Source organism: Rissa tridactyla, chromosome 7 (assembly GCF_028500815.1).
Source record: "Rissa tridactyla isolate bRisTri1 chromosome 7, bRisTri1.patW.cur.20221130, whole genome shotgun sequence".
NCBI classification, from domain to species: domain Eukaryota; kingdom Metazoa; phylum Chordata; class Aves; order Charadriiformes; family Laridae; genus Rissa; species Rissa tridactyla.
Genome location: NC_071472.1, coordinates 29,541,264 through 29,558,435, shown reverse-complemented (window position 1 = coordinate 29,558,435; position 17,172 = coordinate 29,541,264). Strand labels below are relative to the sequence as shown.

At 37.5% G+C, this 17,172-nt stretch overlaps 1 protein-coding gene across 6 annotated transcripts in view; it reads left to right on the top strand.

The window, feature by feature from the left end:
* Positions 1 to 17,172, top strand: part of PDE1A (phosphodiesterase 1A) — a 238,022-nt gene that overhangs the window by 177,858 nt on the left and 42,992 nt on the right. For all 6 annotated transcript variants that reach the window (XM_054209002.1, XM_054209006.1, XM_054209005.1 and 3 more), the window contains 4 exons: positions 7,790 to 7,972; positions 8,438 to 8,504; positions 9,467 to 9,583; positions 10,848 to 10,988. In XM_054209002.1, the coding sequence (XP_054064977.1) occupies positions 7,790 to 7,972; positions 8,438 to 8,504; positions 9,467 to 9,583; positions 10,848 to 10,988 (508 nt within the window). The remainder of the gene's footprint in view (positions 1 to 7,789; positions 7,973 to 8,437; positions 8,505 to 9,466; positions 9,584 to 10,847; positions 10,989 to 17,172) is intronic.

Here is a 17,172-nt window from a genome sequence, read left to right as displayed (position 1 = left end):
GCAAGGACAAACATATCTTCAAATCGTGGACAAAAAGAAAATAGTTTAAACTGTGATTACGTCACTTGCAAGAGAAAGAGTTTTGTCATTTCATCTCACCAAAGGTCCGTGTGACCTTTAAAGTGCGCCACAGAAGTATTTGTGGTAGGAACATGCGTGTGTGTATCTCTGTCTCGTGGAGTCTAAAGAAGAAGAAAGGAGCAAATGCTTGCCTAGATGCTGGTGTTCACAGAAGTGTGTGTTGTGGAAGTGTGAATGGAGCTCAGCAACAGCCCAGCAACTAAATGAAATTCTCCCATTTCCAGGAGATCCCGAGATGAGGAACGGTCAGCGTAGCCTGTTCTTGGGCAGCTTTCAGTACAGAGTTTTGGCTATGTTTGCAAGCTGGAGAAGGATATTTCCTGGTGGTTTCAAGTTTTTCAGTACTGCAACAGAACCCTAGTTCATGGCAACTGCTCCATCTTAAGCTAGTAATTATCATCTCCAAAAATAATGAACTAGGATACTTCTTTGATACCCCTGTGCTTTCTTTCACTCTCTTTTAGCCATCAATATAGGTTTAGCGGCTTCTCTGTGTTTTAAATGAGAACGAAAGTCAGTGAAGGCCTCATCTTTTATGTTTCTTGTATTATTTCATTTTCACAGGCCATATTTTAGTATCAGTGTTGCAAGGCTCCAAGCTAGGGCTACATCAGCTGCTGCTGAGCATCTCGCAGCAGGAGTCTGTTGCTTGACGTTAGAGGACTGTTTACATTCTGTTCCCACCCATAGCACACAACATCTAGCTGACTTTGTGAATCACGTAGTTTCACTGACTGTAAGGTTCTGGTTCTGGAAGAAATTGTGCTAATTCAGATACCCTGTGCTAATTCAGGGTAACCAACAGAGATGGTCACACCATCAAATCTCTTTGCAGGTGCGAGGGTTGAGAAGGGTAAATTCTCTTACAGCAAAGAGATGAAGATGTTTGTTAAAAATTTTTAAAGGATATATTCCCAATCTCTCTACTTGAAAAGACAGATTAATTTGTTCATTTGTGCATGAAGATAACTGTTTCATTCACAGAACAGTGGGGCATTTGGTCAATGATGTAATTTATTTTGAAAGATCTATACAATATTTCTCCTCAAAATTAGCTTTTTTGTAAAAAAATCTGGCAATATTAAAGAAAATAATCTGTCTAATGATACAAGGATAAAACAAGTGGACTGGGATGCCCTGCTTGGTAATTATTTGCCAGATGAGAAATACAGTCTATATGATTCCTCTCTGAGCTGACTTAGTTGAGGAGAGATTGGAAGTGGCAATTATTTAAGCATGAAGTTAAATTATAATCTTGAATATTCAGCCAAGTTTACTGTGAGCGTGTATTGCTGTCCTCCATAGCCAACCCATGGTTAAATGTACTTTGCCTGAAGTTGCTTTGTCAGCAACAAATGTGCCATTTGAAGAAAATCATTCAGTTCATCCACTAAGGGAATCTACAAATGATACCTTTGTAAAAGCTGCTATTGAGAAAAAGCTTGTTGTGTTGAGATTATTCCACCCTTATAAAAGCTTAAAATAAGCCTTTAAAATCTTTTGTACTAAGCCAAAGGTTTTTTCTGAGAGGGAAGCTTACAACAGCATCAAAGTTATATAAAAAAATATACATGAAATCACTGAAAATCTGTTAAATTCTGACTAAAACTCTTCAGTTCAGTTAGGATATTTAATAAATGGCCTGCATCCCTTTTCTGAAGTTATAGAATTTTTCTATCTCAAAGCTATTGCTGTTAATTTATTTATGAGTCGTGCCCTGAGATAGTCCCTGCCCTGTAGAGCTCCCAGAATACCACATTAAAGTGAATGAAAAAAACCTATACATTAGCTCACAGCTGTAGTCCTGAAAAATGATATTTTTTGATCATGAATATCCTGACCTGAATTTTAAGATTGTTGATGGCCCTCAGTATGTACATCTGTGTTTCTGAATAGGCAGTACACATCAAAAAGTGAATGTTTCCAGTAACAATGGTCCTTAGTCCAGTACTTATGTGCTCTTGTAATAACTGTATTTCATCCAGAGTCTTTGCCATTTATTGTAATTAATTGGTAGTTCTTAATATGAGGATGATCCTTCTGAAAATATGCTATATTTAAGAGTACAACGTGTTGGTAAGTTATCATTTCCTTTAGAAAGACCTTTAAGTACTAAAAGTGCACCTCAATCATTTTTGCAATTTGTTTATCCTCAGTAGGAGTGAAGAGAATCTTTTAGTGAATGTTAGCGGAAATTGTAGTGGACTATAGAGGATGTAAATATTGATTGAATGTATTGATTCATGCTCATTCAGGAAGATAGTGAGTCACTAGAACACAATTAATTGATAAAAATATGAATGGAGTATTTAGACTATAAATTCTTTGCCTTCTGCATTCTAGACCTAGAACAGGACCTTGATCAATTCATTCTTAAGGGGTTGATCATTAGCTTGATTAATTCACTAAATGGTAAAGAGCTAATAACGCCTTCTCAATCCCTCCTCTGGAAATCTTTCACCATCTCTGTTAGACAGCATGACTGATGAGCATTGGTGGATTTTTTTTCCCCATAGCCATTATCTAATTTTTTTTTTTTCATTTTCTTCTCTTTCTTTCTTCTTCATAGTGCATCTGATGTATTCCTAACAGAAAAGAAATATACTTCTGACTAGCCCATTTACTGTATTTAAAATTCTGAAAAGAGAGCTAGAAATTATCACTACTTGAATTTTGAAAAATTATTCTTGGCAAAAAACCACAGTACTGTGACAAGAAGATCAGGTTATTAGTTACTATGACTGCAATATTAATTGATCGCTAAGCTGAAATGCCATGGGCCATATCTTACTTATTCCCACAACTGTCAATGGGAGTTCCACTCATGGAATGAATAGAATTAAATAACCCAAGCCTCCCCCTCTCCTTCCCACACATATCTCTTCCTCGTATTGCATCTGCTTAATAGGCTAATGATATATGAGCAAAATAAGTGTATGTAATCCTGAAATTCTGACCTTGTGTTGAAAAAAAGTTCTTTCTGTGGCATATTGTGTTAGAGCTTTTTTTCTTTTGTTTAAAAGCATTTTTAGGTATTGCTTAACTTTAGGGAAGAAAAAATTAAAGTGTATGCCTTGGTATATTAACATTTATTTAATTCAACGAGGATATTAGAGTTCGTGCCTCCCAGTTGAATGGGATTGATCTCAGTAGAGTTGTACTTTAAGGCTGACTTTGGGGAACAACTATGTAGCTTTAAAATAGAAAGTAAATGCCCACCATCTCTGATCTTTGATGCGATTGATTTGGAGGATGGGGCAGTCACTCCACTCCAAGTATTTTCCTAGCTTTGAGTTTGACAGCTATGGTCACTTGTCATTTTGCTCGTTAATTTATCCAATGGCATTTTTGAACCTATGTAAATGTTTAAATATTTCAGAATGTTGCAAAATTGTATTGCAATTTACAAATTACATTTTACAATTTACAATTACAAATTATATTAAAAAATCTTGCGAAAATCCTTGTAGTATTTGGCAGGAAGTTCAGTGGTTTAACTATGTTTGGTTTTGTTTTGACCCTGTCTTCTGATACCATTTCACTTTTCCCCCTCTTTTTTTTTTTTTTTAATTTAAAGTCATCCTGAATGATCACCTATAATAAATTTACCTATTCACCTGTGATTCATAAAGTGACAAGATAGAGCAAGAAGTCTACATAACAGTAGAATTACAGAATGCAGAATTTATAAATATATTTTCCATTTATCTGAGCAATAATAACTTCCATTAGACAAAAACCAAACACCAGTGACTTCCTATTGATTCACTGATTTTATTGAAACTTTTGAAAGCTGTCAGTTCTAAGTGGATATAAATTAAAATAGCAGTAATATAAACACTCAAGAATGTATAATTCTGTATGCATGTATATTCTGAATGTATACTTCGGACTGTTATGTGTTTTCCCAGTAATTATAAACAATGTTGTGTTGTAGAATTTATTCAAAGAAATTATGATGTTATAATGCTCAGTGATTGCATCAGAGTGATGTTATAATACATCTGCTCGAAGAGTCAACCTTGTTGCAGTTAAGTTCTGAGCAACAGAAGTAGTAACAGCAATAAGGACAGGCACGTAGGGGCTCTGGGATTTACTTGATGCATTCCCTGCAGTGATGTACACGATAGACTAGAGGCCAGCAAACAGGCTGCAAAACGGTTGGACAAAAAAAGATTGAGATCCTTGTAAAAAAATACAGTGGTGGCCAATCAAAACATGGTTCTCTGAAGTACTGTTTGTACTTCTGGTTAATTTGTACAAGTTCTGATACTTCTGCTGAACAGTCTTTTTGTTCCATTTAGTGAAATTTATATATATGTGTGTGTGTGTGTGTGCGCATTTTGTAAATAGTAAGTAAAATTACTGATAAAAACAATTAGATGTTTTTATGTCTCAACATGTAAACATGCTTTATTTGGGTTATTCTGAAGAAGTGTGTTCACAATCAGCAAGTAAAAGGTGAACAATTAGATGTATTTCCCAGAATCCACAATATTGTGTAGGTATACCTATATACGCACACCCATGGAAACAGAATGGAAATACTGTATTTTTTAATCAAGGTATAAATAGATGAATAAAAGTTGAAAAATGTTACAAACTATGAAATGAGTTGAATATTGGATTCTAAGAATTTGTGATAATTAAGCATAGTTTGTGTGGTGCAAGATATAGCCAGATTTATTTCCCTTCCTAAATAAAATTACCATCAAATTATATATCTGTCTAACCATCCATTTATTCAGATGTGTAGACCCATATATGAGCCCTTTCCCCGTAATTACAGAAGAATGGCAGTCATTAGCAAATTTATTCAAAGGCCATTTCTAGCAATGCATATGTCATGAGTAATTTTCCCCAATATGAATCTTACTCTTCAAAAGGTCAGGAAAATGTAGAAATAGAGCTACGAGATGAATGACTAGCCCTTGTTTCCTCTCCTTAAATGTTTCAGGTAGGCTTCTGAAATAAACTAATTCTTTCTGAGAAGTTGCTGAGGTTATGTGTTGAGGGATCTGTAAGAGCTTGTATATACAAAGGATTGTGGTTACAACATAAATCTATGTTGCAGTTGCTTTCCCAGTTATTTAAGTAAGAAGCAGAGACACTGAAACTCTCTCTCCCATAGCACATTGTTTAGTCACCTCTCATCATAGAGAAAATTACTGGTTAAATAAACACTTTTTTCCAAATTCTGCTTTCTCTGTTCTGTCTTCATTACTATCATTTACAGACTGAATAGTGCTCCTGTTTTACAAATGAATAGTTAAAAAGATTAGAGAAACTGCAGTGTGTCTTGCTAGCCCCAATTTGTATTCCAGCAGTTTATATCTGCAGAGCTCAAGACTTGGTCCGAAATTCAGATCTGCATCAGACTCTAGCAAACTGATGTAGAGCTTTGCTTTGTGCTGCGCAGGTGATGTGGGATATCCCTGCTGGATGCTCTGAGGCAGCCTAAAGCTCGCGGTCCTTTTATCACTGGAATAATTTCACCTCATTTGAGTAACAGTTGGAAGAGCTACAGAAATATGTTTCAGGGATTATAATGTTTATTCCTGATAATACTACAAATACATCAAATGTCAAATATTCCTCAGAAATATAAATGTCCTGATCTCACCATGGATATTTAATAACAGTGTTAGACTAGTAGGGATTTAAGTGGACTATAACATAGTTTTTAATTTAGGGAATAAAATCAATTTATGGCCAGTCTCAGCCTTGGTTCTGTTTTGCAAGATAACTTGCCCAAATCCTTTCCTCTGCACAAGTCCTCTTCCTCCAAAATAAATTACTGACTTTTGGCCTGTGTCCCACTGTCAGAAAATCTCATAATTCTTTTCCATTCTGCTCCGCTTGCACTCTGTGTTAAAAAGCCTTTCTAGTCTGATAATTCTATATCCCTAAAAAATAGGAATGTTTCTGCTCTTCTTTCAGTAAAGGTGGTGTTGGGGGAATTGTATGGATTTTTTTTTTTTTAAACCTCAGTTGAAAAGTCTCACAAAATATGCTACCAGGCAGATGAGCTGCTGAAACTGCGAACAGGGCGATGAGCACCAATACCCTACGCTGACTGTTCACCAAGAACTTATGACACTTCTGGCATCATGCTTCCTACTAGGCATCTTCCTGTAATCCCTTGGATAGTATTGAATTTATGTGGGGATTCCATTGAACTGTAGTGTATTCAGGCTTTTCTTCATCATCCATGTTGCTGCTCAATTCCTCTACATGCTAGGGAAGACTTGGATTAGGCAGGGTTTTGAAAATGCTGAAGAAAGTGAAAGGTGTGACAGGGTCGCTGAATAAATATGAGGAGACAATGCACAAATAGGGGAAAAAGTCAACAGAGTTATGCTAAGAGTAGAAAGAAAAGCCAGCAGCAGAGGTGACAACATGAAAATGGAAAAGGAAGGGATAATCTTCCTCTCGCAAATATCCACCTGCGAATGCTGTTAGCTGAATTCCCACCAAATATATTTCCCAGGAATCCTGTTCACTCAGAAGAGACCCAGGTTTTAACTTGACAAGCGGATTGTCTGATGAGAAAATCACGCTCCAAAATATTGTCCATCATTGTTTTGTGTCACATTCATGCAAACTAGAGGAGTTTCAGACAGATCAATTGGTCAAATAATGCCTGCAATTCAATTGGTACCACTTTTAATATAACATTTCAGAAGGGCGGCATGCTTTACTTATGTTTTGGTCATCCTAACTCTGGGGTTTCTTGCGTAACTGCATGAAGGAAAACTTGTTATCTGACTAAATAAGGGATTTGGTTCTTGGAAAACCCCAGCAGACTGAGTGATACGGGCAAATAACAGCAAGGAAACGGTTGTGTTCTTACATCTGGTAGGTTTACAGAAGTGTAGAATTGAAGTGTTGAGTCTGTTTTAAGAGAATAGTTAGTTACATGTTTCTTCTAAATAAACTAATGTCCTCCAATTCAGTTTTGTTGAAGTTTCATTTTAATACTTTTTCTATTTCACAAGAGGTACACGTATTTTTCTAAATTTTTTAACAACTGAGAACTGTGAAAGCTGACTTGCGATCCAGTCTTGTATAATATCTTTATGCCATGATTTTATTACCCTGCCTTCAACAGGAACACAGATCTCCACACAGAAGGACTTAATTCTCTTTAATACTTTTGTTGCACTGGAGTAACATGATGAGCGTGTATACAGGCTGTTCATTGAAGTGCATCCACCATAGCATTGCTATGTAATATCATTGACTTTGCGTATAAGTATCAAAACATTTTTTGTACCATTTTGGAGGACAGATCAAATGGACCACAGGTGTTCTCAGTTACAGCAGCAACCCCTCTTTCTATAGACATTCATGTCAGCCACTGTTTTAGACATCTCCTCAGGATTTTATAACCCATTGATTACACTTCAATCCACCAAAGCTGTTACATCTTTGTAGAAACATCTTCACTTGCCTTTACTTGAATATCTTGCATTTGAGTATCTTTTACCTTCTGGAATGTGAGCAGCGTGAGAGAGGGAAGATATCTGCTGTGCCCAGTTTCCTGGTGGCCTCCGTATGTCCAGCAGAGAAGACACTTGGTGATGTGCTGAGTCAGTTCTACAGATGACCTCTATTCGTGTTAAATTTTGTTAGCTGTTTGCCTGTCCATACTCCTTTTGCTTTAGTCCGCCATCTTCTTGGTAACCTTGTATTAATTTTTTTGTAGGAAGCTTTTGGACACTGAGGATGAGCTCTCTGACATCCAGTCGGATTCGGTCCCGCTGGAAGTGCGGGACTGGTTAGCTTCTACATTCACGAGGGAAATGGGAATAGTGAAGAGGAGACCTGAAGAAAAGCCCAAATTCCGAAGCATTGTACATGCTGTACAGGCTGGGATTTTTGTAGAAAGGTGAGAACTTGGTTTTCTCATTACAGCAAGCGCTGGCTGCCTTTAACCACAGTGTCTCTCGTTGAAGATCCCTTAAGTGGTGGGATGAACCTGAAGCAAAACTTTGAGACAGAATTTAGCTTTCAATTTCTGCAATTGCTCTATTTTTCTAATCAGAAATCCAGATGAAACCTCTAAATTTGTGTTGAAATCTCCTGGACTTTGGAAAATTCTGGGAATGAACTTCATGGCTTTGAAACTTCTACACTAAAATGTAACAAGGACTGCACTAACATAAAAGAGTAATGTACCAGCAGAGGGGCTTGTCTCATAAGTTCATTAAAAGACTTATGTCGTCTTTGGGATCAGACCCTTAAATATCTTAGTGTTTTTTCACAAACTGTGGAAGGTGAATTACAAGAAGAAAAATTGCTCCAGTACTTTTTAAAAGAGTGCTATTCCTTAATATTTTATTTGTTCTTTCAGGATGTACCGAAGAACGTCTAGCATGGTTGGTTTGGCTTACCCAGCAGAAGTGATAGTAACGTTTAAGGTAAAATAAGTTTAATCATTGTGGAATCTGAATATATTTGTACTTTTGTTTAGTGACTTTTAGGGTGAAATTAATGTATTTTTCTACTGAAACTACCCTAGCCATAGTTGTTACTACAGAACTGAGCACACAGAAAAAAAAAAAATTAGTAGTTAAAAATTCACAAAAAGAATATGACTCTGTTTATTGTTTCACTGAGTAGTTGTGATTTCATGTCATTATTAGAGCAATAGGATGAAATTTGTATAGAATTTTTTATAGAAATGTGAGACACGGTTTTATCAGCTCCCACTGGTATGGTAATCAGTGTCTCAGACAGCAGCATTTATTTCCTTTTTAGGAAAGAAAAAGGAGAAGTAGTATTGGGATAGAGTGAACAAAAGAAGCTGCAGCTTATGGAACACGTACAGTATTTGCTGTGAATTTAGGGCATTGCTGTAGTTCACCCAAAAGGCTATCTTTTATAGTAGTAAAGTTCCTGTGGCTATGTAAGCAGTTCAAAATGGTATTCCTTGAGAATGTAGTACCTCAACTTTTCCCCTGAAAGTTAAACACTGTTATATTATTCTCAAATTGACATATGGCTATCATGTTAATGACATTGCTTAATGGCCTATTTAAAGGATGGGTATTCACGTTAGCTCCACGAGGTTCTATAGACATTTGGTATGCAGAAAGTTAAATTTGAAAGATTAAGGTCTTTGATTCGAAGCATAGAAAGTTGCATAGGTCATGTTACAAGTATTTTATTCATAACTGGCACAACTATTTTTATCATTAATATTGAAATAGTCATTAATGTATTATCTACAGTAGGTGTTTGAAAGACTTGGACAATAAAAAACCACCAAACTCTCACCCGTCCCTCCAAAAAATCCCAAAATATCTTTTCCACTGATTAACTGGAAACCTACTTAAATGCATGGAAATTTGATTTTTTTTTCTTTTTCCCTCATCTACAGGATGTTGATAAATGGTCTTTTGATGTATTTGCCCTAAATGAAGCAAGTGGAGAGCACAGTCTGAAATTTATGATGTATGAGCTGTTTACCCGATATGACCTTTTGAGCCGTTTCAAGGTCAGAAACTAGCCACAAGTAAAAATATGTATGCAAATATAAGTATGTCAAATTTAAAATACAAGAAAGCCAGGATATGTTTGAGATAATTTTTTTATTGTACAGTGTAATGCAGAATTTCAAAGAACGTGGCAAATCGGACATTGTAATATGCCAATAGTTCTACCAAGTGGAGCTTCACCTACAGCATGCAAGTTTTTCTGCAACTCAAAAAATGGAAAGCTATGTAGAGGCATTTCAAGTGAGTTTGAGATGTTGCTAGTGAGCAGCTAAATGCTGTAAGCATTAAATAAACAGATTATGTATACAGCCTATTTACACAGCATTACTGAATCAGTGTCCCAGCTTCATAGAACAAAGATTCCTATATAAGGCAGAAAACTGTAGTTATTCCTAAGTATTTTTTTTCATGGTCTAGATCATAGTATGTTGCCCATCACTGTGCAGGGGTTTCAGCTGAACCTTCCTCTCCTAACCAACTTGGGGGATATATAAAGGGAAGGCTACTTTTCCATGATGTTTGCAGGGTGTTGTGATACAATATGGAGTACTTCTAACCATCTTTGAAAGCCTGAGATAAAAAATGGATTGAAATGCCAACTCTATCATTATAGTAGTACTGAATGTAAGTTTTACTATAATTTCAAAATCTCTCTGCTGCAAAACTCCATGCTCCTTTCGAAGAGCCTGCCTCACCCTGAAATTTGTTTTACTATTTTAATTTTAAAATTTTAATTCATTTTAATTGCAGGACTTTTAAATAAATTTCATTATATGGGAAAATATATGCGACTAGATAGTGCCTGTACTTCATAGATTGCCTGGAGGAAGAGAAGGAAGTGAAGTCATACTATCAGATTCAAGGAAACCTTGTCTCAGGCAAGGCAAAACTGGTGAAGAAAAGGAGATAATCCTATTGTTAGACTCCTGTCTGTCATGCCTTTATTATAAGAGCAATCTGTGCATTGCTGGTACAGACAGACAGGCAGATATGTCTTGAAAACTATTTGATTGATAGCTCTGCAGTCTCTCGTATACTAACCACATGCTGTGCATGGTGTATGTAGAGGGATATAAGATCTACAAGAATTTGGTGAAGACTACCTGATGCATGTTAGATATTAGATCTTTATATTTTAAATTTTTCTTTTGTTGTTTGTTAACTAAATTCTATGGTATATTTATTTGTCGTTTATTTATTGTATGATTAACTTTGCAGCTGTTGCAGGAAAAAAACATTTATTTTAGTTTTTGCTTCCCCTAGATCCCTGTTCCCAATCTAATTTCATTTGCTGAAGCTCTTGAAGTTGGTTACAGCAAATACAAAAATCCGTATCACAATTTGATCCATGCAGCTGATGTTACGCAAACTGTGCATTACATAATGATTCACACTGGTATCATGGTAAGAAATACTGCGAAGTTCAATTTACTTCTTTTCTCAGACTCTGCTGTTTTGGATAAATGTGTATGTGTGGCTTTTCTTAAGGAAAAAGCTCCCTTGAAAATTGTGCAGAGACAGATTCTGAACTACCGTTCAGGCTGTGAACTGTATGTCATTTTAGCAGTTCTTCCAGGCTGGAACTCTCCTGATGCAGAGGAAGAAATGAGAAAAAATATTCTCCTTAAATTCTTTTTGCTTTGCATTGCCTGGTCTTGGGTAATATATATCATACTAAAAGAGATACATTTGCAGGAGTGGGCAGGTGAGAATTTCTCACTTCCACATCAGAGCCTGGGAGGTGTGATCAGGCAAGGAAGCTTTAGTATCTGCTGAGGTCCTGGCCATTGAAATCAGTGCAGGCGTACTCAAATACTCTGCAGCGGTTTTTCTTTTAGTTTATAACCTTATTGAGGAACTGCTCTTGCACACTGTATGTGCCTATAGTATGCAGGAGGTTGCATTTGCCTTGCACTATTGCAATATCCTAATATTTTTTAGTATTTGCTTTTGGAACTGAAGTGAGCCTGTGCAGGCATATTTACTCTAAACACTTAGAGTTAATACCAGCAGTGGGAGTCACTAGCAGCTTGCTAGATAGACGTAAATACTGACTGAAAGAAAATGGACATTTCTGTCAATGGCCTTTTGATGATTTCTCTTCACTGAGAATGCACTTGCTTAAAAAATAAAAAAATAAAAAGATGGGAAGTGCTAGTGTCTGTTTTCTGTTTGCAGAGCTATGACACAATTCCATAAGACTTTTGGAAAAGAAAATTTTAGGGCTCGCTCTAGATGATTGTGCTCCAATATATACACAATAAATGACAGTCGTTCACTTATGTTAAGTCTTTTCTCACTGAAAGCTTTGCCTTTGGCTTCAGTGGAGGCAAGAACAAGTCCCTAGGCATTGCAGGGTTTGATTCTACTGTTTGAAGGAAGCGTATTGCTTCTAAGCATCAAGTTTTTAAAGCTGCGTTTTAACACATGTACTACTTGCAGAGTGAAGCCTGGAGTCTTCACCAGCCAAGATTCCTTTTCACATTGAAATGTTTTCTTGAGAAAGAACTTCCATATTAGACTGAAGAATAGACTAGACAGCTCTTGCCAACATGACTCCAAACCAAAGTTGTTGCATACAGTATTCACCTGTCAAAATAATATTTTAATAAAAGAAAAAGCCTGAAGAGATGAGATCATGGTTCCTATCCTACCCTTGTCTTCTACTGTAAGATCAGCTGCAAGTATTAAATGATATGAGACATGTCTTTGTTGCAGGTATACACCTCGCTCAGCAATTTAGCAGGGAGGAAAATCCATCTGTTGTGTTATACATTATAAACATCCCTTCAGCCCATTCTAACTGTGCCTCCCTGCTCTTCAAAAAAGATAATAGCATCCAGATTTTCTTTGTGATGCCAGGACAAGGTTCAAACTTCCAGAGCTATCCTAGTCAATTTGCATTGCTTAGCCTTTGATTAAACAACTTCGCAACACAGTTTGTGTATCTCTGAACACTGAATGAAGGAACCTGTGTTGAACTTGAATATCTGGTATTCCACCGGGTGCACATGACAATGAGAAACACCTCTCTGACTCAAGTTTTACGATATTAGCATCTTAACCTTGTAACTGCACATTGATGTGATTTGGACAACTATTTTCAGAAAAGTTTAGAGTTCATTGCTGTTACTTTGCTGTAAAATCTCATTAATGTTGCAATGCTATTACAAAGTATTCCTATAAAAATAGGCCATGTTTTAAATATTCACATTTGAATTGCTGAATTATGATATTGGAAAGTTCTTGGAAAGATATCTAACTAGGACAACACTTAGTCAAGAGTGCCTTCAAACAGATGTAGCTTGCCAGGCAGAAGGAACGTTTATAGAAACCAGTGTTTGAAAGAAGGCCTAGTGATTCTGCAGCTTGTAAAGTATTTCTGTCCCAAATGTCATTTGCAGTTTGAGAATGCATCAGTATCATTCAAATGTTCTATTTAACTTGTTGGGGTCTTTTTCCTGTTGCATGGTTAACTCTACAGAACCATACTCAATAACAATTTGAAGTTTGCTTCTGTAGCTAATAGTTTTCAGAATATGTCCATTGTAATGCCTCTTTTAACCCTTCTGTGTCTTCTGACAAATACCTAGATTGGAGTCAATTCGATGCAATTTTATATCAAATTCCTGTGTGGTTTTTGCAGACTGGCATGTGATTTGAAGTTCTTGTGCTTTCATTGTATCTTAAGGAACTGATACTGACTCACAAATCTTGCAAAGAACTGCTGTCTTCCTTATTCACTTCTGAAAGACGTACTGAAACAAATCAGGGTCATAGAATCATAGAATGGTTACAGTTGGAAGGGACTTTAAAGGTCATCTAGTTCCAACCCCCCTGTCCTGGGCAGGGACACCTCCCACTAGACCAGGTTGCTCAAAGCCCCATCCAGCCTGGCCTTGAACACCTCTAGGGATGGGGCATCCACAGCTTCTCTGGGCAACCTGTTCTAGTGTCTCCCCACCCTCGGAGTAAAAAACTTCTTCCTAATATCTAATCTAAATCTCCCCTCTTTCAGTTTAAAACCATTACCCCTCGTCCTATCACTACACTCACTCATAAAGAGTCCCTCCCCATCTTTCCTGTAGGCCCCCTTTAGGTACTGGAAGGCTGCTATAAGGTCTCCTCAGAGCCTTCTCTTCTCCAGGCTGAACAACCCCAACTCTCTCAGCCTGCCTTCACAGGAGAGGTGCTCCAGCCCTCTGATCATTTTTGTGGCCGTCCTCTGGACTTGTTTCAACAGATCCATGTCCTTCTTTTGTTGGGGACCCCAGAGCTGGACACAATACTCCAGGTGAGGTCTTACGAGAGTGGAGTAGAGGGGCAGAACCACCTCCCACGACCTGCTGGCCACGCTTCTTTTGATGCAGCCCCGGATGCAGTTGGCTTTCTGGGCTGCAAGCGCACATTGCTGGGTCATGTTGAGCTTCTCATCAACCAACACACCCTATTCCTTCTCCTCAGGGCTGCTCACAATCCATTCTCTGCCCAGCCTGTATTTGTGCTTGAGATTGCACTGACCCACATGCCCCTTGAGCTTGCACAGGCCCACTTCTCAAGCCTGTCCAGGTTCCTCTGGATGGCATCCCTTCCCTCCAGTGTTTTGATTGCACCACGCAGCTTGGTGTTGTCAGCAAACTTGCTAAGGGTACACTCAATCCCACCGTCCATGTCGCTGACAAAGACCAACCCCAGTACTGACCCCTGAGGAACGCCACTCGTCATTGGTCTCCACTTGGACATTGAGCCATTGACGACAACTCTTTGAGTGTGGCCATCCATCCAGTTCCTTATCCACTGAGCGGTCCATCTATCAAATCCATGTCTCTCCAATTTAGAGATAAGGATGTCGTAAGGGACAGTGTCAAATGCTTTGCACAAGTCCAGGTAGATGATGATGTCAGTTGCTCTTCCCTTATTCACCAACACTGTAACACTGTCATAGAAGGCCACCAAATTTGTCAGGCATGATTTATCCTTAGTGAATTCATATTGTCTGTCACCAATCACCCCCTTATTTTCCATGTGCCTTAGCATAGTTTCCAGGAGGATCTGCTCCATGATCTTGCTGGGCACAGAGGTGAGACTGACTGCCATGTAGTTCCCCGGTTCTTCCTGTTTTCCCTTTTTAGAAATGGGGGTTATGTTTCCTCTTTTCTAGTTCATCGGGAACTTCACCGGAGTGCCACAACTTCTCAAATGTGATGGCTAGTGGCCCTCTTTTCTAGTTCATCGGGAACTTCACCGGAGTGCCACAACTTCTCAAATGTGATGGCTAGTGGCTTAGCAACTTCACCCGCCAGTTCCCTCAAGACCTGATGATGAATCTCATCGGGTCCCATGGTTTTGTGCACCTTCAGGTTCCTTGGATGGTCCTGAACCTGATCTTCTCCTACAGTCACATTTAAAGAAATAAAATTATCATTGTATTTTCCAAAAGTTACTGTCTATCTTAAGAAACAGGATCCAGCCACCTCAGATCAATGTGTTAGAAAGTTAGATATCACAGATGGCACACAATCTATTAACCTTCCCAAGAGATTAAATCCCAGATGATATGACTGAAATATATAACTCAAGCCTGCATTTATGAAGTCTTCATCTTTATAAAGATTTAAGAATCCAAGTCCCAGGGAATAGATCTTGTAAAGAACTTTTGAGTCATCGATCATCTTCCCACCATCCCTTTTCTCCTCCCACGTACCTGTATTGCTCAAACTAAAGGAAAAGATGTCTTTACTGTCAATAAGTGCATTGTGAGACTCCTTTTCTTACGCATTTTTTAATCCATCATTGTTTAAAAAAATAGTTTGAACCAGAGTTCATGAAAAGTTGAACTGCATCTGTTTACTTACAAGCAATTTGTAATACTGAAAAACATCTGTCAATAATAGAGATCTTTTCCAGTAGGTGTTACACCTGCATGGCATAGTGTCTTTCAGGAGGGAAGCAGGTTCCAGCTCTTTGCAGTCTTGCAGACCTCCAGATATCTGCTTTTCCCTCCCGCTTTGAGAAAAACACTTGTTAACTGTCTCTCTAAGAGCTTTCTTCTGCTTCCTTAGAAATCCTCTAGCTAAAGTAGTTCTCTGATTCTCTGGTTTGAATACTGATCTGAATTTTGACTGTACAGCTACAGTCTCTAGAATACTTGCTCTCATATTGTGCCGTATTAAGTTTCTGTGTAGCCCGTAGATATTGTTTGTAAGGAATGCTCTTCTACTTATAAATGCATTGTCCAGCAACTATTTTGGTTACTAAAAAAGCTGATTTTTGAAAAGGCCTCTTAATGAAACAATTTATGTTTAGCTTTAGTTACTAATAATTTCTGGGTTTCTATTCTATTTGGTATGTTGAAAACATTGTGAAAGCCAGGACTGCTCATGGCCTGGTTTCTTGTGACACACAATATGATGAAGGTCATCGTTTCCATTTTTAGAACTGCTTACAGTACATTCTCATTCCTCTGTTGTGACCTTTTTTAATATATACTGCTTCACCAACAACCAGTACTTGTTGTTCCTCAGCAGTCTTATTTTGTCGCTGAATGACCCATTTCATTATTCTCACATTACTTATGAATCTTGACTGTTTCCTTTCTTCTTCTTTGAAAGAAGTACTACTACTGGCAGCTTATACTACTTCTGGCAGCTTATACATCTTATATCCATCCATACACATGTATGTGCGTATATGGGTGCAAAAGGATGAGATCATTCCTCGAACCTTTAGTACAGAAGCTTAATTCTACACTAAAAAAATCTGAAATATGTGTGGAAATGCTTGACTGGCATTTGACTTAATCAGTCCCATGACTGCGGGGGTTAATTGTCATCTGATTTTTCTGCCCCCATTTTTAGATGGAGTAAATTTTCTCCTCGAGGATGATTTATCATTCAAGGAATAGAACTTGAAACATAAAATAACAGAGGTTGTTTTACAAACTGAGTGATACAGAACAGCCACAGTTAGCAAGAGGTATAAAAGGGCACAAAACTCTAGGGTCTGCATTATTTTGTATACGTGACCTGTATTACCTTTTGTTCTGGTAACTGTATACTAGCCCTATGCACCCTTTTTTTGCATTAGTACAAAGTATGATAAAATTTAGAACAGAAAAATCTCCCATGGGCCTAACTTTAGTGCTGTGTACCCTGTAAAGTAAAGTTAATGCAGATGTTGTACCTAGAATTTATTATGAACTGTATATATTGTTCACAAAAAGACAAATTATAACCTTAACTTCATATCAGGTTTTTAGATGAATGTACCATAATCTGGCAAGTGCCATGTATGGGCTAGCAGATTAGATACTTCCTACTCAAAACAGCTACACAGCATACCGTCTAATTATCTTAACTTCTTATATTTTTGGCTGCCAACATTTACTTTGCTAGTGACTGTAGGGATGTTAACTTAGTCTTAGAGAAATCATAAAAAGTACAAGGAGTTATTTTACTGTATAATACTGCCATAATAATGAAGTGTTGTGGATGTATAGTTACCTGGAATAAGAGAAGAATAAAGTTTACTTAAATTGAAGGTAATGCAAAACATTTCCAGTACTGTAATGTTTAATCTGAATTAGGCT